The sequence below is a fragment of the Lytechinus variegatus genome, chromosome 19 (genome assembly GCF_018143015.1).
Source record: "Lytechinus variegatus isolate NC3 chromosome 19, Lvar_3.0, whole genome shotgun sequence".
Lineage (NCBI taxonomy): Eukaryota > Metazoa > Echinodermata > Echinoidea > Temnopleuroida > Toxopneustidae > Lytechinus > Lytechinus variegatus.
Window position 1 is genome coordinate 2,444,352 of NC_054758.1, and position 27,217 is coordinate 2,471,568.

General features: G+C 38.9%; 1 protein-coding gene across 1 annotated transcript; it reads left to right on the forward strand.

The window, feature by feature from the left end:
- Positions 1 to 2,491: 2,491 nt before the first annotated feature.
- LOC121406004 (glutathione hydrolase 1 proenzyme-like) lies at positions 2,492 to 26,448 on the forward strand. The gene is made up of 12 exons (XM_041597002.1): positions 2,492 to 2,805; positions 8,358 to 8,599; positions 16,516 to 16,722; positions 17,757 to 17,980; positions 18,238 to 18,436; positions 20,096 to 20,256; positions 20,646 to 20,795; positions 21,574 to 21,710; positions 23,272 to 23,468; positions 24,817 to 25,030; positions 25,471 to 25,587; positions 26,219 to 26,448. The coding sequence occupies exons 2-12, from the start codon at positions 8,388 to 8,390 to the stop codon at positions 26,363 to 26,365; spliced, it is 1,965 nt and encodes a 654-aa protein (XP_041452936.1). The 5' UTR covers positions 2,492 to 2,805; positions 8,358 to 8,387; the 3' UTR covers positions 26,366 to 26,448.
- The last annotated feature ends 769 nt before the right edge of the window (positions 26,449 to 27,217 follow it).

Consider the following 27,217-nt stretch of genomic DNA (forward strand, 5'->3'; position numbering starts at 1 on the left):
CTTGTCAGTTATTATTCAGACCTAATCAAGTTTCAGAGAGAGAGAGAGAGAGGGGGGGGGGGCTTATCTAAGGTTTCCTATGAAGAAGTAATAACGACCCCCCCCCCCCCTTTCCCGTTTGATTATTTTTTCCTTCACTTTCTCGAGGGAGGGGCATGCTTCATCGGTCTGAGGAACATTTTGGTGTAAAGCTAGGGTTACAGCAAAACCGAATTCTCCCAAATAAATTCGAAATACGGCCTGATTCGGACATGTCGGATGGTTTCGGTGGATTCGAATGTTCCCGAATCCCTCCCGATTTTTCTCGCATTTGCGGAGGGAGAAGAACACTGCCGATACCACCCGAATACGTGTATTCGGCTGAATTCGCAGCTGATGCGGTTCCAGCGTAACCCTAGTTTTAGGCGCACTGCGGAGCCCATGCCGGTAAACAGCCAACATTGCCAAAATCAATAAATCGTATGAAATTGATAATACTGATAAAGAGAAAACGGGCGGAAGGCCATTGCCCCTCAAAAGACTTCCCTCCATAAACATCAACAAAATATAACTCACATTAAAGGGGTGGTCCAGACTGAAAGTATTTATAGCTTAATAAATAGAGTAGAATTCATTGAGCAAAATGCCGAAAAAATCCCTCAAAATCGAACAACAAATAGCAAAGTTATTGAATTTTAAAGTTTAGTAATATTTTGTAAAAACAGTTGTCATGAATATTCATTAGGTGGGCTGATGATGTTACGTCTCCACTTGTTCTTTTGTATTTTATTATATGAAATTAGGTTTATTCGAATTTTTTCCTCCAAGAATTAGAAAAATTGGATTGACAACTGATTTAGTTCTTTAGATATTTATTGCTGCAAATTATTTCATTATAAGGGAGACATATTATTCACACAAGTATGAAATAATGAAAAAATGATTCTATGTAATAGCATAACAAAACGGAAAGTGGAGATGTGACATCATCAGGTCACCTAATGAATATTCATGACGATTGTTTTCACAAAATATTGCTAAACTTTAAACTTCAATAATTTTATTATTTGTTATCCGATTTTGATGAAATTTTCAGCGTTTTGCTCAGCGAATTCTACTCTGTGTATTAAGATAAAAATATTTTCAGCCTGGATTATACCCCTTTAACAAATAACTCAAGCATTTTTGGTTCAGCAATGAGAAAACGGGTTAATTGTAGTTTCCCCCCCCCCCCCATAGAGAAAACGTCATCATAGGATGTTAGACTGCTATAAAAATTAGATGTCGAAGAAATTTCATCTCATTGCTTAATTTCAGAAAGCAGAGTACCGTCTGAGTGCTCAGTTAAAGGTCAAGTCCACCTCAGAAAAATGTTGATTTGAATCAATAGAGAAAATCAGACAAGCACAATGCTGAAAATTTCATCAAAATCGGATGTAAAATAAGAAAGTTATTACATTTCAAAGTTTCGCTTATTTTTAACAAAATAGTTAAACGAACGAGCCAGTGACATCCAAATGAGAGAGTCGATGATGTCACTCACTCACTATTTCTTTTGCGTTTTATTGTTTGAATTATACAATATTTCAATTTTTTACGAAATTGATGATTAGGATCTCCTTGCCTGAAGCACAAAATGTTAAAGTAATGGAATTCCATGTGTTCAGGGAGGAATGAAACTTCATTTCACATGACAATGACAAGAAAATAAAAATATTTCATAATTCATGTAATAAATTGCAAAAGAAATAGTGAGTGATTGATGTCATCAGTTCCTCATTTGCATAACGACCGAGATGTGCATATAACTGTTTTGTGAAATGAAGCGGAAGTTTAAAATTCCATAACTTTCTTATTTTACATCCGATTTTGATGAAATTTTCAGTGTTGTGCTTGTTGATTTTTTCTCTCTCTATTAAAATCAAATTTTTGTTGAGGTGGACTTGTCCTTTAAAAGAAGCAGGAGACCGCCATCGTGAACGCTTAGGCTTGATGATGATGGTTGCCTCGTAAAAGATGCATAATATCTTCTCCTTTTTTCATTGATCAAATCGGCTGCAGTATTGAGCAGTTATGGTTATAACTGTGTTTTATAGCTCCATGTTATACCATGGAGCTATGGATATACTATGCATGAGATGGAATTTGCTAAACCGACACATGGACCTGGGAAGTGGTCGGGGGTAGGGGGGGGGGGGGGGGTGCTACGTTTATCAGTCTCCACTGAGGCAGCACCCCCTGGAATTCGGGTAGGTGTGAAAAATAAAGAAGTGTAACCCCCCCCCCCTGAAAAAAATACCTATATTTTTTATGCTTGTCAAATTTCTTTGGACCACAATGGCCTTCATTTTGTATATAATGAAGCCCTCTTTATGGCGCGTCAAATTTCTCGGGATCAAAATAACCTTATTTGTTTTTGGTAGTGAACACGTCCCATTTTTTTGCTGCCTGTAAACAAAAAATCGTTCCCAGGGTCCTGACACAAGAAGAAGAATATGCCAACCCCCATCTTCCGAAATGAGCTCAAACGGCCAGCCGTCTGAACACGCTGCCACCAGGGGCGCGCCGGAGTGGATGACTTTCAGCCAAGGATTGTTATTGAAAGATGAAACACTGCCAAACATTACTGTCATAAAACAACCTCCTAAATCAAGATTCTTCGTGACTTCGGTGTCGAGTGCAGACCCACAGGACTGAGACCCAATTCGTATTTGATATTCGTGAGATCATTAAATAACGTTAGTTGGCAGTGGAGTTCTGAGGGAAAGGCTTACTGGTCCGCTGTGGTGGAATCTTACAAAAACCGACATCATCGTTTAACTTTAGGTGAGTAAATTCTAAAATCATGATATTCATTTTCACTCTCTCGCACAATGTAATTCGCTGGTTTACATATGGAAGCAGCAGTGATATTGTGGAGAACAATGAATCTCAGCTTTCGGGGAAGAAATCATTATGAACTAATTAAGTCATTACCCAAAGCATCCTGTTTTCGGCCGGGATTGCATGTGCTCAATCCCCGCATACACAATACACCTGTTACGAGAACAAGGCAAGGCAGTGAGCTATAATATAGGGCCAAGTATGAATGGAAGCAGGGCCGATTGCATGAGAGGGTCTTTCAAAGGACCGTCTTTCGTGTCGCCAATCTTTTATGATACGCTATAAGCGGAGTGTTTCTGAAATTTATGATAAAAAATAAGATTCGTAAACTTGCTTCTAAATCAAAATTTATGCAATTTCATAATATATTACATCATTTTATAAACAAATATTTTGTTTATTTTAACGGACGAATAGAATTTGGTTGCAGATGATTGGTTTAAAATGCGTTTCACATGGCGCATCATAAAAGATGGGCGACACGAAAGACGGTCCTTGCAAAGACCCTTTCGTGCAATCGGCCCCAGGGGCACGCAACACAAAGGTTTGCAATTATCGTGAACATTTTTTTATGATTGATTGTCTTGTCCACAAAATATGAGGTAAACGTAAAAATGAAGTGGACGATTGATCGCTAATTTTTGTGTGACGAACCCGAGTGTTACGCTTTGATAAATACCAATACTTTGCTTTCAAAGGCTTTTGATTCCCTTATACAATATGACAAAAGGAGTTCAATATGAAGGGTCATAATGGTTCGAGGAGAGGTCATGGATCTCACGCAGCCGTGGGCCTGATTTAACTCGCCTTATAGCGGATAGAGATCGTGATAGATCTCAATAATGAATATGAAATGATTGGCATAGTTTATTCAGAAACTGGAAGCAGTCTGCCTGAAGAATTTAAGGGGGAATGAAACCTTTGGAACAGGTAGGCTTGTATCGAAAGAGAAAAATCGGATGAATGATAAGAGTTATGAGCATTTGAATATTGCAATCACTATTTCTATGGAGATCCTCCCATTGGCAATGTGACAACGATGTGTGATGTCACATGTGAACAACTTTCCCTTTGATGAACTATAAAATACCCTCAAATGTCTCTTTCTGCTTTTTCTTGTGGTGATACAAACAGTAGGCTACTCTTCATCCATGATGTATTCTTTAAAAACTGTATTCCAATGCCCTCCTATAGTAAGAATACATGATCTACTGATGATGTGATAAAAGAGGCAATTTAAGTGAAATAGGGCCTATATACTAAAGTAATAGGGAGAGTTGTTCACAAGTGACGTCTGTTTCTTTGATTTTTCTGTTTTCACACAAGCTATCTTGTTCCAAAGGTTTCATTCTCCTTTAAGCTATATCTCATTCAGGAGTCACTCCCAAGGTCAACATTGGAATTCAATTGTAATGCTTGTTGATTTAATTCGCGGGATATTTCGCTACAGACGACTTAATCTATCTGATTGTCCTTTTTTGAATGGGAAATGTTCCACTTCGCTAGCTTCCTGCATGACTTTGAATGGGAAATATGAGTTGTATCTCCGTGGGAAATATTAAAGGAACAAATATTCTTGTGTAGAAACAGAAAAATCAAAGAATAAGAATAAGATAAAGTTTGAGAAAAATCGGACAAATAATGAGAAAGTTATGAACATTTGAATATTGCGATCACTAATGCTATGGAGATAGCAAATTGGCAAATGGACAAAGATGTGTGATGTCACTTGTGAACAACTCTCCCCATTTAAATACTTTAGTATATATTTCACTAGAATTGCCTCTTTTATCACATCTTTCCATAAATCATGTGTTCTGTTTACATGAGGGCATGTAATACATATTTTTTAAGAATACGTCATGGATAAAGAGTTTGTATCATCATAAGAAAAAGCAAAAAGAGACATTTTGAGGGTATTTTATAGTCCACCAAAGGGAAAGTCGTTCATCAGTGACATCACACATCTTTGTCGCATTGCCAATGTGAGGATCTCCATAGCATTAGTGATTGCAATATTCAAATGCTCATAACTTTCTCACTATTTGTCCGATTTTTCTCAAACTTTCTTTATTCTTATTCTTTGATTTTTCTGTTTCTACACAAGCCTATTTGTTCCAAAGGTTTCGTTCCCCTTTAACATTCAATGGGGCCTTTTTAGCAATCTCTTCGCAGGTGCTTTCGATAACGAAGATCTTTTTTTGTCAAAAAGTATTTCATAACAATTTCAATTCAATTCAATTTACTTATTTGGTAAAAATCATATGAGTAGATATATACATTGCAAAATGTGAGGATCAAACACCCTAGGAAAGCCATATTGCGATTTGACGGGAAATTTCAATAGATTCTGAACGTTGCAAAAGTGTCTGCGAAGAGGGTGCGAAAATACGCCAATGTTTGCGCCAGCGGGAAAACTAGACAAAACAGTATTTACCCTTCAATGTTGAATGTACCAAAGGTCAAGTCTATACCATTATGCATGTTTATTCTCAATGGAGTAACATAACTGGATGTTCAAACAAAAAGACAGTTACAATTCTTTTTAACATGGATTTCCTATCCTCTTGCTTTTAAGTTTACATCTAGCAGTACGTGGCAGTAAAAACTTCGCAGTGCTCATTAAAACCTGTAAACACTTTTGGAAATATCTTCAAGATATGAAATTATTATTTGCGTTGATAGATGCTTGGAGGTCTCCACTATATAAATATTCATTGGAGTTAAAACTGAACATTTGTCAAGATTGTAAAAATATGCTTCACGGCAAAGATAAAGAAACTCCAATGCAGAACAAAACATTATGTATTGAGTACCCCGAATGAAATAGTTCACCCTGGTAATAATCAGATCCTACAAACCTGTTCACTCTGCCTGCACATACTAATATTTAACACCTTGACGATGTCTAGAGTAAAGACTAGATGCCAAGCTCTCTGGCCCGTATTCTGGAGTCAGGTTTAACTTAAACTCAGGTTTAAAGTTGTGGTTTGATTATGGATAGCCAATTGTTACACAAATCACTAACAGTAGAAATATCATATTTCAGCTCATTTGGCTCTCAAAATATTTATAATTGTCCAGGAAGTATGAATAGATTATTGTCTTCACCATTGAAGAATCAGGAAAGAGCACAGTAAATATAAGAAACATACAACTTAATAAAAAATCTGACACTGTTGGCTTCCAATAATTTTAGCACAGAGTTTGACAACCATGGGGTGTCACGCGCGTAAAACATTCCCCATAGACTTGTGTGTTAAAATTGCACTTTTGAAAAATTCAAAAAAAATAAATGTGAAATTAGAGGGTGGAATGTTTACTACCATTGGATAGGATATATATCTGGCATTCCATATCTGACCAGGAAAGGGTAGCGTAGCCAGCTCATTTTAAAAATAAATTGCCATTTATGAAGATAACTATGAATGGATCAAATTCATCGACTCAAACAGTAAAATAGCCCTAATTAGTCCGCCAGTCAAAAAAAATAGTTCCAAGTCACTTTTTTATCTTCCCAATTTGGGCGAAGGAAGTTCAGTAGCTACCATTTCTAGAATCAGTGTTAGATTTTGAATCATATTCATACAGTTTTGTCAATCAGCAACATCAAATTGATAAAAAATTCGAATGGGTTGGGTCGAACGAATATCTTGAGCCCTCCTGATGTAATTAGGCTCATGGCACCATGGATCCTAAAGTTCCAGGAGGATCCATGGTTAAACCTGACTCAGAATACGTCTGTGTAAGATACCATCCACATTACAGTGAATCTAGTCTTTCTCTTTCAGACTCTGCATTGTGCACAATGCGAATTGCTGAAACCGTGGATCTGTGCCTATAGATGTTTTTTTGTCATTGTTATTTAGTATTATGGGGGGCAGAGCCCTCCCCTGAGTCCCCCATTCATGAATGCTACGTCAGTAGCTTTTTCTAATGTCGTCCATTCTGTTTTGAGTCAGTTTTGTCATGGTTGTTGGTGACTGGAGAAAGTGTGTTTTGCGCCAAATTTCTATACCACGGGATACTTCCTTCATATTGGCCTACATGTACATCAGTAAAACGATATAATTGGGTTATATCCTGCCATGCGAACGTTTGTTTTGTCTATACCTTTGCGGATTTCCCTGCCAAATTTTCTTCTACGAAAAGTGCAGAGCGATTGGAAAAGATGAAAGTGCAGTCATTACGGCTTGCCTTTTTGGCCTTGGGCGAGAAAAGCGAGTCATTTTTAATTTCTTCAAATGTGATCATTGGAAGGGTCATTACACGCTTTTGAACCATTCTTCTATTCAATAAAATCAACATTTTCTCCTTATTTCATCTCGGTATTCAAAGCAAGATATTACGTAAGCTTGCCTTACATAGCAGGATGAAGAAATTGAATAGACCAGGTGACTAGAATAGCACACCAATGAACACTTAATGAAGTATATTTGTTGCATTCCTACTTTGAATGAATAACTTAGCATGTTGCACAATGTACTTTGCACACTGTGAAATACCAGTCGTTCGTGGAAGCATTGGTTTTTTTTTTGTGGACGTAAATGAAAACGACAATTCAAAGGAATATATGAATAATCAAGACATCAAAGTTGGTGCTTATCTCATTAGATTTTAAAGCACCATGTCACTTTAGTACAAATGACCTTCTTCTGATCATGCGTAGAATCTTTTGATCATGCGCAGAAAGGAACTACGAACTGGCTAGAATTAATGGTGAAAATAACGAGAAGGTGACAAGAAGGATGGTTTGTAATTTTTGCCGGAAATTAATCAGGAAGAAAAAAAATCAATTGAACAGACATGATATTAAAAAAAATAGAAACAGAATCCAGTCGTAACGTAGTTGCAATATTTAATAATGTCTTTCATCTTATATCTCATATCATGGAGACGACGTTAAATTCTCTAAACTGAGTCGAAATGAGCTGGATATTGTTGAAGGTCCATAATGGTGTTTTGGAAGAAAAAGTGTGAACATTTTTTTTCTTACACTTCTTTTACCAAAAGCTACACTGTTAGAAAATTTATCCTTAAACTAAAAGAAGTTCCTGCAGCAGAGTCTCGAGAACACCTGTAATCTTACCAGATTGCGTAATCTTACAGGAAATTGGTATTTGGTGTGTAATCTTACAAATTTCCTTAAATAAAACACTCTTTCCCCCCTTTTCTAACAGACCTGTTCTGTTAAATTGCAGAAAAATTCCTGTTTCATGAATTTAAAGAATGATTCTGGTATTGCTTTCTGCAAAATCTTCTTTTATTTTTCTGTAAAATCAGGGTTTTTTTAACAGTGTAATTTTATGATGATTTTTTACAGTATAATACAGTAATACAATTTTTCCCTAATTCCCTTTCACCTTGTTCTCCATTTTGTTATGTGTTAATTTATCTACCTTTTTTTTGGGGGGGGGGTTGTGGGGAGGGGACGCCTCAAGCCCCCTTCCCTATCTTTATGGCAGTGCTGACATGTACTTAATTGTAATCCACAGAACGAGGTGTAAATCCACGTGATCATCACCATGGCGACGGCATCTGCAGAGCTGGAGCTCGAACAGAAGGAACCACTGAACGAAGGAGGGCGCCCCAGCGCTGGGGACGGAAAGGGCGACTCTGACGTTTCAAAAGACAATGAAATATCGATGCAAGAATTCCGAGGTAAAATGGCCACAGAAGGTACCAATGGAAAGACACAAACCGATGCGGAGGCAGGCGATTCATCGCATAAAACAGGGTAATTATCTCCCCCTCTGATAGTTTCCTTATTTTGGTTTTCATCCCCCGGCTTCGGGGGGGGGGGGGCAGTCAGATGTATTGCTGTGCACACGCGTGACCAAGGAATTTCCAAACACCCCCTCAACCAGTTATTCTCTATGTGCAAAATAACCCCCTAAACAAGTTTTGGCCGGCGGCGAGAGGGGGTGGGGGGGGGGGGGCACACTTGGACCATTGACATTGTCTTTATTCACAATGATCGCACCCCCCATCCATCCAAGGGGTGTGGTCTCGGGTCATAACCCAGTGACCCCACCCACCCTGGATCCGCCTCTGTATATGCATAGGGCCTATATAATTTCTTATCCCACACGTCATGTTGGCTTTGATTAAAGCAGACAAATGACAGTCTGATGAGAATCCGTTAAAAACAGACTTGCGTCTAGCAAACACCATTTCGCCAAGTTATCATTAATAAAATGGATTCTATCACTGTTTTCTGTTAGATAATTTATTGAAATATGCATGGAATCAGTGGTGCGAATAAGGTATCAGTAACAAAGTAATCGTAGACGAGGATAAAGACAGTTTGCTTGTGAGATATATGTTGTTAAGGCCTGGTCACACCGCCCGAGCGCTGCTGGAGCGGTCGTGGAGCGGTGGGGAGAGAGGGTCGAATTTCGCTCACAAAATTGGGGAAAATCGAAAAAAAAATCGAAAATGGTGAACGTTAGCCGCGAGCGGTGATGATTTTTCCTCTCCGCTCCACGACCGCTCCAACAACGCTCGGGCGGTGTGCCCATGCCTTTAGTGATGAACCGATGAAGGCGTCGTGGTCTATAGTGGTTAGGAATCTCGTCTTTTTAAAAAAAGGGACGTAAGTTCGACTCCCAGCCATGGCGTGTTTTACTTCAGCAAGAAATTTACCTACATTTTGCTGCACTCAACCCAGATGAGGTAAATGGATGCCCAGTAGGAACAGATTACTCGAATGCTTTAGTGTCTACAATGACAGTTCAGCTGGAGCCTGAGTAAAAATAGTAGCGCTTTGTTTACTCAGGCAAAACCCTTAATAAATCCAGCTATTATTACCACTATTATTATTATTATTACTATTATTATTATGATTATTATGATTATTATTATTATTATTATTATCATCATCATCATCATTATTGTCATTGTTGTTATTATTATTTGACTACTACAAAACTATGCAATTCTCGTTGATGCCTTTGAACACTGAAATTTGAGTCCTATGAATACGTCAGAGTTGACCATGTATTGTGTCAAAGATTCACACACCATTTGCATCAAATCTTTTGAAACTCGCTGAAGCGAGAGTTATTCACGATATCGCGTTGAAAGAAGATATGCTGGTTTAAGGATTGGCCTATTCTTCATAATAATAGTCAGCTACAGATTTATTTCATTGATCAACCTTGCACAATGTTGGTAGCCTACCAGGTGAATTAGATCATATGCAGTTTGGAGGTCCTTATCATTGAAATGTAATATCGCTATTCGGCATCAGATCCTACAAATTAGAGCATTTCATGGGTCCTTTTGTCTGGGGACAATAGTGACTCTTCTGTGCAGGGGCATGGTCCCATGCGTTTGTTTGTTTGTAGTTGATGCTGGATATGCGCTAATCTCATATAATAGTAATAGGCATAGGTTTGAGAGCGGACCTAAACTACTGACAATACAATTAATGAGCAAGAATGATATTTCCTTTTCTCAACGGAATGAGATTAATCTGGATGTCAACTCTTTGACGTCTTCCCCAAAACTATTTGGATACCACCGAGAGTAGAGAAAAATGTATTACTTTTAAAGCTGATTTGACAAAGATCGTTCAGTTTTCGTGAAAAGTATCTTTGGAGATCGTGCAACGGCCTTGCGGTAGTTCGGTAAGTGTCTATCTCGTATTGCTCCCCAAATCTGGATACAAGCAATAATCAGACGAGGGGCCCGTTGCAAAAAGAGTTGCGTTTAAACGCAAGTCAAAAAATCAATCGCAAGTCCCAAATGAGCGCTGTTGATTGGTTGAAAAACAAGTTGCGCGTGATTTTTAGAGTTGCAATTGATTGCAACTCTTTCTGCAACGTGCCCGAGGAGAGGTAGTCAGATATATTCCTGGAAGATCTCACAGTGGCGGCACCAGAATAATAAAACTAGGGGGGGGGGCACAGCCAGACACAAATTGTTTTTGCCTTTTACCATGTTTACACAAAATCGAGAGCGAAGCACGAGCTTAATCTGTTAATATATGTGATGATGATGATGATCATGATGCACAGCATTTATATAGCGCCCTATAACAGACGTTCAAAGGCGCATTTTTGAAGGAGCCAGCCAATCTGGGTCGCTTAGACATGTTAGAAGGGCGCGCACATAGAACTGTGACCTGCAGGGGTCCGTTGCAGAAAGAGTTGCCTTTAAACGCAAGTCAAAAAATCAAACGCAAGTCCCAAATGCGCGCTGTTGATTGGTTGAAAATCAAGTTGCACATGATTTTTAGAGTTGCGATTGATTGTAACTCTTTCTGCAACGGGACCCAGGTCTCTCCTCCCTATATACAAGTAACTGGTTGGGGGAAATGCAGGTGGATCACTACACTGGGGGTTCCCCCTTCTCTTATTCGTATAGTGCAATGAACGTGCAAAGGTGGTGACTCTCTTCTACACGGGGCCTCCATTTAACGTCCTATCCGAGGCACGGAGTGTTTTCCACTGTAACATTGCATGCATCTATGGATCAGGGGAGAGACGTTTACACACAATGAACTGGCTTCAGTCATCTGTCTTGGGTGGACTCGAACCCACGATCTTTGGTTCGACGGGCAGAGACTACCGACTGAGACAACTTCGCTCTCATAATTATATGCCCTATTCTGAACAAAAAATTAGCTGAACATTTTTAATATCCTGAGATAATAACTGGACGTTCTGTTGCTCTTTTGTAATAATTAACAGGATGGGTGTCTAACTAAACAATTGATACGAGCGCGTAGCGCGAGCTAAAGATTTTCTATAGATCTAGAAATTATGAACACACATGATGCATACGTCGCTAAAGCGGAGAATGAAAAATCTCTAATCGTGGGAAGCATATTGACTTGAACACTGAATTTTTGAATGTTATAGACCCATGTTATCCTATTGAACAGATCAGTTCTTCAGCCAACAGCCACTGCGAGCGCGAAGAGTGATAGAAATTTTAGATTTTATTTAAATTACTGAAATATTCAGTTAGCCACTAATTGTTGTGAGCAATCAGTGAATGGTTGGGAAATTTTTCAAATTTGAAGATTGAAAATGCTATTCCAGAAATTTACTTAATTGCCTTGAAAGAAGGCTTATGACAACACTTACTATTACCATGGATAGTTAAAGTAAAAGACATTTTGGATAGATGTGGCATGTCTAACTTGTGGAGTGCTGAGAATATGGTCTTGGACGTTGAGTGGGTTAAGTCAACTGTGAGTCTCAGATTGGATGATATTGCCAAACAGGAATGGAAAACTGAAATTAATAGATTTTGCAGATAGGATTGAACTCTGTAAATATCGTTGTGGAAATCATAGATTGCCTGTTGCCAATGGTCGTTACTTGCCTAATCAAGGTTTGCAATCTTGTACTTTATGTGACTCGCATGAGCCGGGTGACGAGTTTCATTTTGTGTTAAATTGTCCTGTTTTTAAAAATGAAAGGAAAGCTTTAATTAGAGGGTATTATTCTGTTAGACGAAATGTGATTAAAATGCACAAGATGTTTAATATGAGAAATACAAAAGACTTGAAAAATTTGTCAAGGTTTTGTAAATTCATTATGACAAAATTTTCAAAATCATCTTAAATGTAGTTGCTGTTTTGGTTACTTTCTCGTATTAGGGCATGATTCCAGATTTTGTTGAATTGCGCCCACACATGCTCAGTGGAGTGTGTCTTGTATTGTACATATGTTTGTTATCATGTTTGATTTTTTTTTCTTTCTTTTTCTTTCTTTTTTATTTTTGTTACCATTGTATTTTTCCCATGCCTTTTATTGCCATTGTTATTGCGACGCCCGAGTTACGCGGTTTCGAATTTACGCAACATTTTGTAAACATATCAGACCCGAAGTTGCTCAAAAACGCAGTTCTGTTTACAAAGTCAACGCCATTGTGTTTTTAACTGATATAAACTCATAAGACTTGAAAACCCCCCAAATAATGTACATAGGAAATTAATTATGTTAGTTCACGTCTTGGTTTGCATCGCTCAAGATGATAAAACAATGTTTCTGCCTCTAAAAACACACTGTACAGTGGTGTTTATATATAGTGGAATTGCTAATGCTATTTTTTGATGAAAATATCATTACTTATATTAATAAGAAACATCTACAAAAAAAGAAACTCGCGAAATATAATTATTTCCTTTGTAGTTTATTGTTTTTTTTAATTGATATGGAGCTGGTCATCTCTGTGATCTGAAACGTTACCATTCTATAGTCCACGACTATAACTATGCATTTTTTTCAATTTTCCAAATTTCTGGGGGGGGGGCAACGATCTTTAAAAGGGGGAAGCCCCATGCCCCCCCCCCTCGGTAACGGTACCGCCACTCATTGGCGGTGACTTTATTTCACAAATCCAGGAACGCTCCAGCAAAGTTCTGGCGGTGTGACTCGGCCTTAATGGTCACACCGCCCGAGCGTTGGTGGAGTGGTAGGGAGAGAGGGTCGAATTTCGCTGACAAAATTGGGGAAAAAATCGAAAAAAAAATCGAAGTCAAAAATGGTGAACGGTAGCGAGCGGTGATGATTTTTTTTTCTCTCCGCTCCACGACCGCTCCAACAACGCTCGGGCGGTGTGGCCTTAAAGGAATTGCGGGTTTGATGATAATAATAGGTGCATCCATGTAGCGCCTCATACTTTGTGCTTCTAAGTCTAAGACTTGACATGCTATTATTAATACCTTAGTCATTACTTCCATCGCTGTTCCACGTATAAAGTTCACTATCTTCACTCCCTGGGGAACATGCTATCCAGGCAACCCCCCCCCCGAGCACGAGTAATAAACTATTGAAGTTCACATCCTACCGTGAAGCTATTAAAGGACAAGTTCACCCCAACAAAAACGTTGATTTGAATAAAAAGAGAAAATTCCAAATAGCTTATCGCTTAAACATTCATCAAAATCGGGTTTAAATAAGAAATTTATGACAATTTAAAGTATATGCAAAATAATAAGGGGACTGATGACGTCACTATTCACTAATTCTTTGGTATTTCATCATATGAAATATTCTCATTGTCATGTGAAACGAAGTCTTATTCCTTACTGAATATGTGCTATTAAAATTCATTTCTCAAAGAATTTAAACACTTTCTTTTGAAGTAAAACCCATTATTTTTGCATCATAGAAAAAGTAAATGTTACTTTTTGAAACCTATATCATGTTTAAGCGGAGATCTTCAGTTTATCCTATTAAATCTTTAAAAAAATCATTTGGGTATTTTTTGCATGAAAATTATCACTTTGTACCATGTTTTAGGTCAACAATTTCACCTATATTACAAAATCCTTTTAAAAATCTAGACACGTGATTGAAAGAATGATTTTTCTTCTTTATGTATATACTAAATCCATGACATTTTGTCAATATTTAGAGCAGCAATGGTCGAATACAAAGAGGTGTTTTCTTCCGCACCAACCTTATCAATGCAAAAACCCTCTAGACATGAATATTAGATAAATTGATAAAAGAGGTTATTTTTGCGGACTTGCCGACTGACTATAAGGCTTTTCAATTTATTCTAGCCTGTTCGGCTCACTGAGCGTTGTCCTCAAAGTATTGCAAATCTGCTTTGAAAATGTTCAGTGACTGTCTAGACGAGCTTCTCAAACTTGGATCCAACAAGATTTATCACGTTTGATTTAGAGAATACAATGCTCATTCCTCAATCAACCTTAACATATGAGTTTAGTCTTCCAGCTGAAATGGCTCAATGTTTTTCTTTTCATTGTTTGGCTATACGTTTTTGTAGGGGAACTTGAAAGGTTTATTTCATTCAACTGTTCAAGGACTAACCAATCGAAAATTATGATCTGTAAAACACAAATACACTCTCTCATCATTCATATGTGATTACGAGATTTTACATTTTTGGTGCTGTGATGTCAAACGTCCTTTTGAGGAGTTCACACTCTTGTGACAGGGGCTTAATCTTGTTTCTAGTTTATCACGGAGCCCATGGCATCTATTAGAAAGCGATCCCAGAGAGCCGGCCAGGAGAACGGGGCCAAATGTGTTCGTAGGGAGTCTTCGAATTCCCATGGGAGAGGGTTTTTGTTATTTAATGGGATTTATACAGAATCGACCATTCCATCATTACTGAGAACTAAAACTGACGAACATGGCAACAACGGAGAAAGGTAGGAGAATAGAGATATATGTACTCTAGAGTGTGTTCTAACAACTAAAAACGCATCATTTTACTTTGGAAAGCCCTCCCCCGTGGAGGGGTGGGGGCACTTACATTGTTGGTATAGGGACGTGCGTGCCCCTTTGATTACCCCCCCCCCCCCTCTTGAGACTAAATTGTTCAGCTCTCTAGATTCTTCGAATGATAAAAGTTCCGTTCAGAGGCCGCCCCGCTCGCAAGACTCCCGTTACGAAACATCTTAGTTCCCCATATCCCAACCCCAAATAACCTGATTTCGTTTTTACACACGTTACATTACTACTACTCGGAAATTCTCATAGCACCTGAGTTAGTAATGACACTATCAAGTGGATAGATTCGTTTTTATCATTTTTATAAATGCAAGTAATCGCATAGGGTGAAACGTAAGACAAGTGTGATGTAACATCAGGCGTCCCGCAAGGGACGGTCGTCGGACCTCTCCTGTTCCTCGCATACATTATATCAACGATAATCCTTCAGGGATGTACTCCAACATTCGGTTTTTGGCAGATGACTGTAATGTATTAATATACATAATAATAGGGACACAGAAATCTTGCAAGGTGATCTTAACAAATTAAGTACATAGGGAAAGAATTGGCAGATTCAATGCCTCTGAATACTTCCAATTGAGTATCACACATAAGAGAAAAAGTAATCTAAGTCAACAATGGGCTCAGTAATGTCTGATTAGAAGAAGTGCACCATTATCCCTATCTCGGTGTGGAGTTATCTTGGGACCTATTTTGGAAAACTCATATTGACTATATCTCATCAGAGGCCAATAAGATTTTTGGACTTTAAAGAGAAAACTGCACCCTTGCAGCACTCGTAAAAGGACATTGTATACAAATCTCTAATACGACCAAGGCTGGAATACTCGCAGCAGTTCGTGATCCACAACACAAATCAGATCAGGACAACCTAGAATGGGTTCAACATAGGGCAGCTAGATTCACTTTGAAGGATTACAGCAGGGAATCTAGTGTCACCGAGATGCTACAAAATCTAAAGTGGGACACACTGAAAGTCCGCAGAAGTAAGGCTAGACTGACAACCTTGTACAAGACACACATGGATTTGTACCCTCCAACATATCAGCCCACCTTCAATCTCAAAACCCAACCAGCTGTAGATATCAAACAAGACAAAAGGGAACTCTTAAATACAACGTTATAAGATCAAATAAAGACTGCTATCGACACCCCCTGTACCCCAGAGTAGAATCTTCTTGGCGAGGATGCTGGAAACTCCAAAGACATAGGAGTATTCAAACTCAAACTTGAAAATATGGATATCAACACCTTGTCTCAAAAGCACATTACAAAAATTAACTGTGTTTAGCACTTGACCCAAACTTAAGCGACAACCAGATTGGTGATTGTACAGTTGAAGGTCAACGGACAGATACAGATTATATTAATTTTCTCTATTCCTCCCACGTCCCTATCTTTCCTTAATTTTTCTTTCAAATTGCAGATTCGGAGGTTCGTGGAAATGCTGTATTATACTCACGGTAGGACTACTAGTAGCGATTGTTTTTACGATCGTCGTGGCAGTGCTTAGTAGTCAAAACGCCCATCATAAACAGGGCATGCCGTCAGAGGGCGCTTCAGACCCGTTGTCCAGTGTGTACCAACATGCAGCTGTTGTGACGGACACAGAGATATGTTCAATCATGGGGAAGTAAGTAGCGAAGTTCTGTATATTATTTATTATACAACTCCCAAGAATGTTCTGTTATCTGATTGGTCCAAACCGGATCACATGATATTCAGCGAATTGCACTATGGCATCCAAAATGTACCATCCTGCACTCTGACGTCATACCAAATGTACTATCCTGAATTCTGACGTCAGAGTGCGGGATGGTGCAAGGTCAGCTTTATGAAGACTCCAACAGAACAACTATTTTTTAAGCATACAAATGAAAGCCTGCCTTCATTCTATACGTATGTCATTCTTTTTGTCATTTTTGGGGTATGAATCCGTTTTATCATTTGGTTTTTTTTATATGAATTATGAGCGCTTTGGGCCATTTAGGAAAAGCGCGTTATGACTATAGGGTATTAACACACAACGCTGTACAAGACAGTTTTCTATAAGAAAAAAAAACATACCTCTGCTTGCATGGCCTTTGATATTTGATGATGTTGCATTTTCAGAGGTTCCTTAATTATATCCCGTCAATAATTCCTGTATGACTTCACTAAGGGGCCCCTTTTAATGAACGTGCCATCACGGTGTCATCTATATCATGTATATGGAAAGCCAAGCTGGTAATAAATGCAGACACGTGGATTTTGGACGTAAAAATATTGTCGAATATAGAGTTGAATATTGTCTAGCTTGGCTTTCCATAGTGACGGCGTCTGTGGTTATTCATCTTTTGTTTATTTCACCATGTAAAATTTAAATTTCACATTAAGAATACCCATATTAAGAAAAAAGTATATATCTATAAACAAAAGATAATTGAAGTGCAGAATCCCTTGCGTAACACAATTAGTAAAAAGTTATGCACTTTCTTGAAATGGGCCCCAATTTATTCCCGCCGGCCCACCCCCTGAAAAAAAATTATGCAACAAATCCAACATCGTTAAATGAACATTTTTAAGTTTTGTAGAAGGCAAATTTAGGCCTAAATATGAAAGATTAATATTTTCAAGATTTCATATATAAATAATCTTGAAACCCGATTCCTACTCGACTGCACACAGAGAAATCTTGGAGCGGGGTGGCTCGGCTGTGGACGCTCTCATTACATCGCAGCTATGTATCGGCCTTGTGAATGCTCAGAGCTCTGGTCTGGGCGGCGGCTTCTTCATGGTCATTTATGACGCAGCCAGCAAATCGTCTCACTTCATCGATGCCAGAGAGACGGCGCCCTCAGGGGCCAATTGGGGTTTCGTCACTCATCGACTTGCAACTGGCTCGCAGACGGGTAATTATTTGAAGGGTCTATAGTTTCAGATTTATCAATTAAGAATGATAATACCATACTGTCATTTGAGCTGATAATTATTTTAAGAGTGATATGTGATATGAAACTTTGAAAATAATCAAGCGGTAAATTTGTAACGTGAATGACCCTTCTGTGGAAGACTAGTGATCTTTAACGGACGTTTTGTGTAATTTGACATTTTGTTTTCCATAGGCGACTCTGTTATAGGATTGTATATTCTTACATCTTTATTTAAGGTATCAATTCAACAGCTATTCCTGGAGAAGTGCGCGGTCTATGGGACGCTCACCAAAAGTATGGAAAGCTACCGTGGGAGGATCTGTTTAAACCAGTGATTGAACTGGCTGAAAAAGGATACCGTGCTACTTCGCATCTCGAGGATACGTTACGGAAGATGGTGGAGGTTAAACCGCTGAGCGAATATGAGGGACAATGGTAAGTAATCTGCTCTGTGAAAATCACAGTGTATCCAATGTGTTCATAATGTGTCAAGTCTGTTCAGTGTGTCCAGTGTGTATACAGTGTGTCCAGAATGCGCTTAGTGTGTACACAGTGTGTCCTCTGTGTTAACAATGTGTTCAGTGAGTACACAGTGTGTTTAGTGTGTCTATGGTGTGTGTTCCCAGTGTGTCCAGTGTGTTTACAGTGTACCTAGTGTGTCCAGTGTGTGTACAATGTGTACCCAATGTGTACACAATGTGCACACAGTGTGTACACAATGTGCATTTGTGTCCAGTGTGTACACAGTGTGTGTCCAGTGTGCCCGACCCCAGTTTGTTCACAGTGTGTCCGGGTGTCCAGTGTTTACATAGTGTGTGTCCAGTGTGTAACCAGTGTGTCCGTGTGTACATAGTGTGTACACAGTGTGTTCACAGTGTATCTACGGTTTGTGTTCACAGAGTGTCCAGTGTGTTCACAGTGTGTCTAGTGTGTGCACACTGCACAGTGTGTTTATTGTGTGCACAATATGCCCAGTGTGTACACAGTGTGTACCCAGTGTGTGTCTGGTGTGTACATAGTGTGTCCAGTGTATTCACAGTGTCTCCAGTGTGTATTCAGTGTGGCCAGTGTTCACAGGTGTCCAGTGTGGTCACATTGTGTCCCGGTGTGTACACTGTGTGTCTAGTATGTTCGGGGAGTGCAACATAGTATGACATCATCTTGACTGATCACCTTTCGTTATGTCAAGAATTTAAACAACGTGAATGACATTTTCACATAGTGTTATGCATAAACAAACTGTGAAAACTCTCATTATAGAGGTTTCAATAATGTGGATCACCTTCATACTGTTCAATTGTAATTTGTAAACAATATGAATAGTATTTGTACATGATCCATAGTGTAGACACACTGTATAGTTAAACACAGTGTAGAAATGTATTCACACTGTTAAAACTTTGAGTATCAGCATAAATCACGTCTTCACAAATCAGATCACGATGCGAAAACTGTGAAAACACGGCGGGACACTGCATTGGTTTTTTTATGCTTTTTTTTTTAATCAGAGTAGTCTTTAAATCACTTCAGAAGAATGCATTTTCACTTCATTACTGGGTATCTCTTGATCTTCGACTGGACAATATTGCAGGATAAAAAGCCATTTCTATATTTTTGAAGTTACACCATAAAAATAAATATACCAAAACGCCATCAACGTAAAAAGAAAAAAATACAAAATTTAAACTTGGGAAGTAATTGAATTATTGATATGACTGTTCAGTGCGTCCCTAAAATATCCTTCTGACGTAGGGCTAAATTAATTCCAAAATGTGGTAGTATTCTCAATTAAATGTACAAGAGTGGAAAGCTCATTTCATGTTCTAAGTTTTCTAACTTCTATGAAAATTGTCACTTCTCTCAGTTCAGCAGTTTTGAATTATTATTCTATAGCAGTGATGCACTTCATGTATTCACTACAATGGAATTAGTTTTGTAACAATATTTTTGCATCGAGTATGTTTTCACCAAATTGAAACAAAGTCATGTAATACGGAAAGCCATGTACTTAAATCTCGGCTATTACATAATCCATTTCCCTTACTTCATTTATATAATTATAAATGATTCATTCTTCTTGATCCTTTTTCAAAGGGACATCTACTTAAATGAAGATGGAAGCTATAAACGCGAAGGGGATCTAGTAAAAAATATCGCCCTGGCAAACACACTGCGTGCAATATCAGTGAATGGATCAGACGAATTCTACACCGGAGCGACGGCAATGAAAATAGTTGACGAAGTGCAGGAATTAGGTAGGATTTGGGAAGTATACAGATAGAAGTAAAGAGCGAGGGGGAGGGAAAGACATAAAGAGAGAGAGAGGGGGGGGGTGTGAATGAGTAAAAGGAAAATGATAGTGATTGCGCGTTCAAGGAAAGTTTGTCTTAAAAATCACAGAAATGGCACTGGGAACATTTTTTAATCGGGGTACAGATGTAAATAGGACATATAAAGAAGGGTTTACTACAAAATGAAGGTTATTTCGTCCAGAGAAATCGGACAAGCCAAAAAAGGGAAATCTTTTATAACGGAGGGAAATATTATAGGCCCAAATCTCAACTGTAGAGTCACGTTGGATAAGCACAAACGTCGATATTTTTAAGCACTTATATTAATTTTATGCTCGTTTGATTTTTTTTAGGCGGCATCCTGACAATGAGGGATCTTAGCAGTTATTCAACCCGATCAGGTCCGGCAGTGACGTCACCTGTCGGTGAGGATATGATATTACTAGCGCCCCCATCGCCGTCAGGGGGTCCAGTGCTACAGTTTATTGTCAACGTCATGCAGTGTAAGTGTCAAAGACTTCTCAGACATTCACTGCAAAAGTGTTTGTGTTAATTTAATACCATCCCGGTATTTATATCGGAAGGACCAAGGAAGTGTTAAAAGAACACCAGTTAAGAATCAAACCGATATTGTTTCAACACTGATTGGTATAGCTTAAATCCGTATCTGGTGTTAGCCTGACGTCAGTCTGGTGTTGTTTCAATGCCTCCCTGATGTTTTCCTCTATACACTTAGCTACATGGGTGGTGTTTAATGAACACCAGTGTTCTCGTAGTGTAGGAGGCTTCCGACAGTGCTTTTTCGGAAAGCAGTCATCCTTCATCAACACTTTGGTGTTTGGATTATTTGCTCAACGGCACACGACGGATTCAAGAACATAGAAAATGTGTTGTCGAATGCCATTCATGACAATGAACTACCAAGAGTCTGGACAAACGACACTCATATGCATTGTTTCGTCAGTTCCGAAACTTAGCCGGGAGGAAATTGTTGTTCCGGTCGACCAATTTTGACAAAGAACTCTCAGTTGTTTTTGTCATTTGATGGGCATGTTCAATGTCTTTACTATAGTCATGAATCCGTCACGCGTTGCGCTGTGAAAACTACATTGAAACGCCGCACAGAGTGGCTCAATCACTCCATTCTTTTTATTAATGTTGACAGTTAAACGTGTTAAGGTATGATGTAACTGCTTGATCATTTTCAGAACAAATATTTTCAGGTTTCTCTCCATCCTCCTATTGTGCATTAACTTCTTTTTTTTTTACTCATTTCCGCAGCATTTAATTTAACACATGAAGATTTTATACCTGGTCCGAATCTGGTCACAACTTATCACCGATTTCTAGAAGCCAGTCGCTTTGGGTTCGGTTTGAGAAGTAGGATAGGGGATAAGGAAACCCCAGATGTACAGCAGGTAAGTCATTTCAGCTAGTGCAAAGCTACAGCTAAAGCACATTTTCGCACTACAACGCATAACAAGTTCGAGAACACAGTAAATGTATTGAAATTACTTGTCAGCTAAAAATCAACAGGGGCCCGTTGCAGAAAGAGTTGCTTTTAAACGCAAGTCAAAAAATCAATCGCAAGTCAAAAATGCGCGCTGTTGATTGGTTGAAAATCAAGTTGCGCGTGATTTTTAGAGTTGCGACTGATTGCAACTCTTTCTGCAACGGGCCCCAAATGGGATGCCTTTGCCGGAAATTGATGAACCGGAACAGCATTTTCATTTTTTGTTTAGGAAGTGACCAAAATGCAAAATGTGTCATTTGTCCAGAGTCCTGGGCGCTGTTGTACAAAGAGTTACGATTGATCCGATCAATCGCAACTATGGACGGCCAGCAACGTCAACATTTATTATGCATGTTTCTTCAAAATATTTTCTAGCTGTGATGTATATTCATGTATTCATTGTTCCCTTGAAAATTCACTGCGCTTCTCTTTGCATAAAAAGGACATTAGATGCAAATTTTTCGTAGAAAAAAATATGACACTAATGGATTTCCATAGAGTTACGATTGATCGGATCAATCGTAACTCTTTGTACCACATGGCCCAGGACTCCAGGACGAAACTGCTGTTTTGATTGACCAAGTTTCGACAAAAACTTCTTGGCTGTTCATTGTCATGTTGGGCATTTTACAATACATTTTCGATGTTCTTGAATCTGTCATGCGTTGTGAAAGCGAAAACTCTCCATTGCGACTCTTGCAACTCTTTTTTGCGAAATTGATTATGATGATTGTTTTAATTTCAGGAATTCGAAATGTCCTTGTACTGTTTTTAGGGAAACTAGTTTCAAAGTTCATTCACACGTGAAATACTATTTTAATTGTCATCGTTATCATCATATCCTTCTTCTGCTTCTTTCTTCTTCTTTTTTCTTCTCCTTCTCCTGCTTCTTTTGTTCTTTCTTCATCTTCTTGTTCTTCTTCTTTTCTTCTTTCTTTCTTCTTCTTTCTTCTTCTTCTTCTACATCACCATCATCGTCATAATTACTACCACCACTGCCTTCATCATCACCACCATTCTTATCATAATCGTGATTACCATCATCACTTCCTCCGTCGTTCATTCATTCGTCATCACTACCATCATCATTATCACAACATTATCACTATCATCATCATTATCATACCACCATCGTCATCGCCACTCTTACCATAAGCATTATCATCGTCGTTGTCATCCAGTGGCGGACCGTGACCTGGAGGAGACAATGATTGGAGGGGCACTGTATTGTTTGTGAACAATGCTGTGCCCCTCCAATGCTCTGTCTCCTCCGTGTTACGGTTATCATCACCATTACTACTACAACCACCACCATCATAATCATCGTCACAGTCGTCATCATCATCATCACCATCATCAGCAGCAGCATTATCATCATCATCATGATATCTCAATCTCCATGCACGCCGCCATCATCATCACTTTTTTGTTTAATGCAATCACCTTTTCCAAACTGTTTTATTTAGGCATTAGATGCCCTTGGATCTCTTGAGTATGCCCGTCAAGTAGCGGCTTCAATTCCTACTAACCGTGTTTATTCTACGAACTCAAGCTATTACAACGTCATACCCCAAGTTACCACTACCCTAGGCGGTACGAGTCACGTTAGTGTACTCGCAGAAAATGGCGATGCGGCATCATCTACTACATCTGTCAATTACAGGTGATCCATTATACCCTTTTCCTCCCCCCTCCGATTTCCCATATAATCTGTCTCCCTGCAAAAAATTGTCTCTCAATCACCATTGTGCCAAAGGCCAAAGTCAAGGTCAATGCAAAGGATTTACGCCTGAGACCAACGACAAGGACTAGACTACCGAGACCAAAACCAATGAGTAGATGAGACCAAAGCCAAGGACTACATGTCTGAGACCAAAGGAAAGGACTAGATGTCCTAGACCGAAACCAAGGACTATACATGTACGTCCAAGACCAAATGCAAGGATGAGACGCCCAAGACTAAAGGCAAGGGCTATATGTCAAATACCAAAGGCAAGGACTAAATGTTCGAGACGAAAGGCAAGGCCTAGACGTCCGAAGCCAAAGGCAGGACTAGACGTCTTGAGATCAAATGCAAAGTCTATACGTCCGAAACCAAAGGCACGACACGACGTCCGAGACTCCAAGTTCACATTTTTTTCTGGATACCGAGGCCAAGTCTATAGAAACACATCACTGCTCTTTGTTACTCTCACCCCCTTCTCTCTCTCTTTCTCTTTCTCACTTTATCCTCGTATGTTTGTGACGTTATGCTATTTTGTCAATACGAATACGTCAAGCAAAATGAAGGGTCCATGTTTGATATTTCAATGACAATATTTAAAAATCTATTGGAATAATTGGATTTGCCTGGTTCAGGGTTTTTGGTCAGTGAAGATCACCAACAAAGCTAACCATTCAAGAGTATAGTAAAGCTGATTCTCATTCAATTTGGATAGCATGAAATGACTTTGAACGATAATGCATATCATTATTGACAACTCATTTTCATTCGGTGATTTTTGTTGTTTTATTTTTCACAATAACTATTGAGATTATATGAAAAAGTACAAAACGTCTTTAAAAGCCAGGATGGTATGTGGTAGTGCTCAGTGGCGGACCGTGACCCCGAGAAGACAAAGCATTGGGGGGGGGGGCACGGCATTGTTCACAAACAATGCAGTGCCCCCCCCAATGCTTTGTCTCCTCCGGGTCACGGTCCGCTACTGGTAGTGCTGTCGACATCTCAAAGTCAACTCAGATTCTGCATAAACTTTTTTTTAACACTTAATTATGGAACACCCGATGTGAAACAAAATGGAAAACGTTTACCCTGTGTAGGTTGGTTGATTTTATTTCTCAATTTCATTGCGTGAGTCGCAAATTTATATACAATGTATAAACGTACCAAACGTTAATATTCCCCTTTTGTGTTTGTTAATGCATGATAACCATGATAAGTGGACAGTACACTGGCAGAGAAACGTAATGCCAATACTTTCCAATTTAATGTAATTTTGTCCTCCATACAGATTTGGGAGTAAGGTCCGCTCACCGTCTACAGGCATCATTTACAACAACGACATGTCCGATTTTAGCTACGATCCTACTTCCCCTAATTATGTCGCTCCTGGGAAGCGCCCTCTCTCGTCGATGTCTGGTTCTATAGTTGTCGGCAAAGATGGTCACGTGAGGTTGGTGGAGGGGAGCGCGGGAAGCAAGAAAATCATTACGATGAATGCGTGGGTAAGGGGATCAATCAATTTTTATGAGATATTTGACTCGCTTACTCATAATAATGTAGGGAACAATATCAACTGAAAGATTTTGTAAAATAAAAACAAATTTATGTGAAATCTTAAATGCAGTGATTAGGTGCGCAGTCTCGGGGAACACCTTCATACTTATATGATATCCAACAGTAGCAAATGTTTAAGACCAAAAAGAAACTAGTTTAATTCTATGGAGGAGCATTCCGTGTACTTGTTGTATTTATGTGAGTATTCCTGTTCTTCACCAAACGTCCTTGTACTTCCAACATTTTAATAAGATTTTCACGGAAGGAATTGTGTCAGACAAAAAGGATTGGTCATTTGAATATGTTAGCCAATAAAGTAGCTCAGTTTAAGGAGATTTTTGTTTCATAGAAAATGATCCATTTTTTATTTATATGGACGATCCATCAGGTTATTTTAAGTACGATGCTAGGTCAGATGCCCCTCTCACAAGCTATCGACGGAAAGCTGATTCACGCTGAGCTAAGACCCGAAATATATGAAGTTTATGAGAGTGGTTTTGATCAGGTATGTTGTGTTCGAAATCTTTTATTTCTTTTTTCATTTCTTCTTTTTTTAAATACTTTTTTAGAGATCTATGCCCATATTTATGGCCATGGTAACAAATATACCCGGTCAGTTTAAGATATACATTTTCATTCATTCGTTTGTATTGCCGAACTCAAAGCGTACAAGATTTGTATCTTTTATGTTTTCTTATTAAATCATTGTGAAGATGAGATATACATAAGCTTTGTTTGATATGACGTTATTTTATCCATATCTGATTGAGTGAATATTAATTTAATGAACATAAAAAATGTAAAACATTGCCCATTTGAGTTTTTTTTAACTGATATGACGTTATTTTATCCATATCTGATTGAGTGAATATTAATTTAATGAACATGAAAAATGTAAAACATTGTCCAATTTGAGTTTTTGGAAACTGTCTAGTAGTTGTCGATAATCTCTCTGAGGGATAAATTTTCTTGTACTTATACACTGTTAGTATGCAGTAGAAAACAAACACGGGCCCTAATTTAACTTAAAACGTAATATTGAACATTGAACGCCTTGTTTCTACAAAATTTCCTTCAGGGAAGAATTCAAAGATGATTTTGATTGAACAGAGTTCACCTATTTGTATCATATCTAGGACATGATTGATCAGCTGACGGCACTGGGCCATGACTTGAACGAGCAGACAACGATATATGGTGTTATACAAGGTATACTGAAATCAGACGAAACCATTTTTGCGTATTCAGACCCCCGGAAAGGAGGAAAATCTTCAGGGTACTGAGAACGGACTGAATTAGAAACGTAGTCTTCTTCTTTGCCATTTTTCTTGTCATTTACCTGAGGGTTGGGGGAGGGGGGGGGGGGGGTTGCAGGAGTTTCATTGGGTGATTTCAAGTACGGTGTTCAGTGTTGGTGTTGGTGTTGAGTCCGCTGAACCGAGCTCCAACACCGAGCTGGGTTCAGAGGAACGATACCGGCTGCGTTTATCGATAGCACATGACGTCACGCCTCTGCGCTGCTAAATCATCTCAACTTCACGCGAGAAGTCTCGACATTGAATTCTCATCGTACAGAATACCAATGCTTTAATTAATTCAAGAATTCGAAAGAGTGAACATTATTCTTCATCAAAATATATAAAGCTCAATTGATTTGAACTCATCTTAACTGTAAAAGCTAATTTTACGGGGATGTTTCATCGTGTTCGCCGCCTGTTCACGAGCTTGAGAATGCCAACACCAACACCGAACTTGAAATCATGATTTTCCCAATCCCTGGGGGTTGGTGTTGGTGAATGGGGAAATTGCACGTAGATCGTCAACACCAGCCGCAGTGCTGGGTTTAGCAGACGATATTCAACACCATTCTTCAACACGAACTGCCGGAAATACGTCATATTTTTCAAGGTCAATCCCAACACCAGCCTGCTTTCAAGTACGGTGTTGTGGCTGGTGTTGGTGTTGTCACAACATCAACACCAGCCTGATTTCAACACCGTACTTGAAATCACCCAATGTCATGGCAACTCCTATTCCGCCAATTACGTCCGAACAGTTATACCATGGAGCTATTATGGTCTCAGGGGGATAACACGTAAAAGAAAGCACATAGGTGATAAAAGCAGGAATTGTAT

Bases quoted from the DNA above. Each gene is read 5' to 3' on its own strand.
- LOC121406004 (XM_041597002.1), top strand. From the start codon at position 8,388: ATGGCGACGGCATCTGCAGAGCTGGAGCTCGAACAGAAGGAACCACTG. The intron at 20,257-20,645 runs GTAGGATTTGGG...GATTTTTTTTAG, and splicing joins TGACGAAGTGCAGGAATTAG to GCGGCATCCTGACAATGAGG. The intron at 23,469-24,816 runs GTGATCCATTAT...TCCTCCATACAG, and splicing joins ACTACATCTGTCAATTACAG to ATTTGGGAGTAAGGTCCGCT.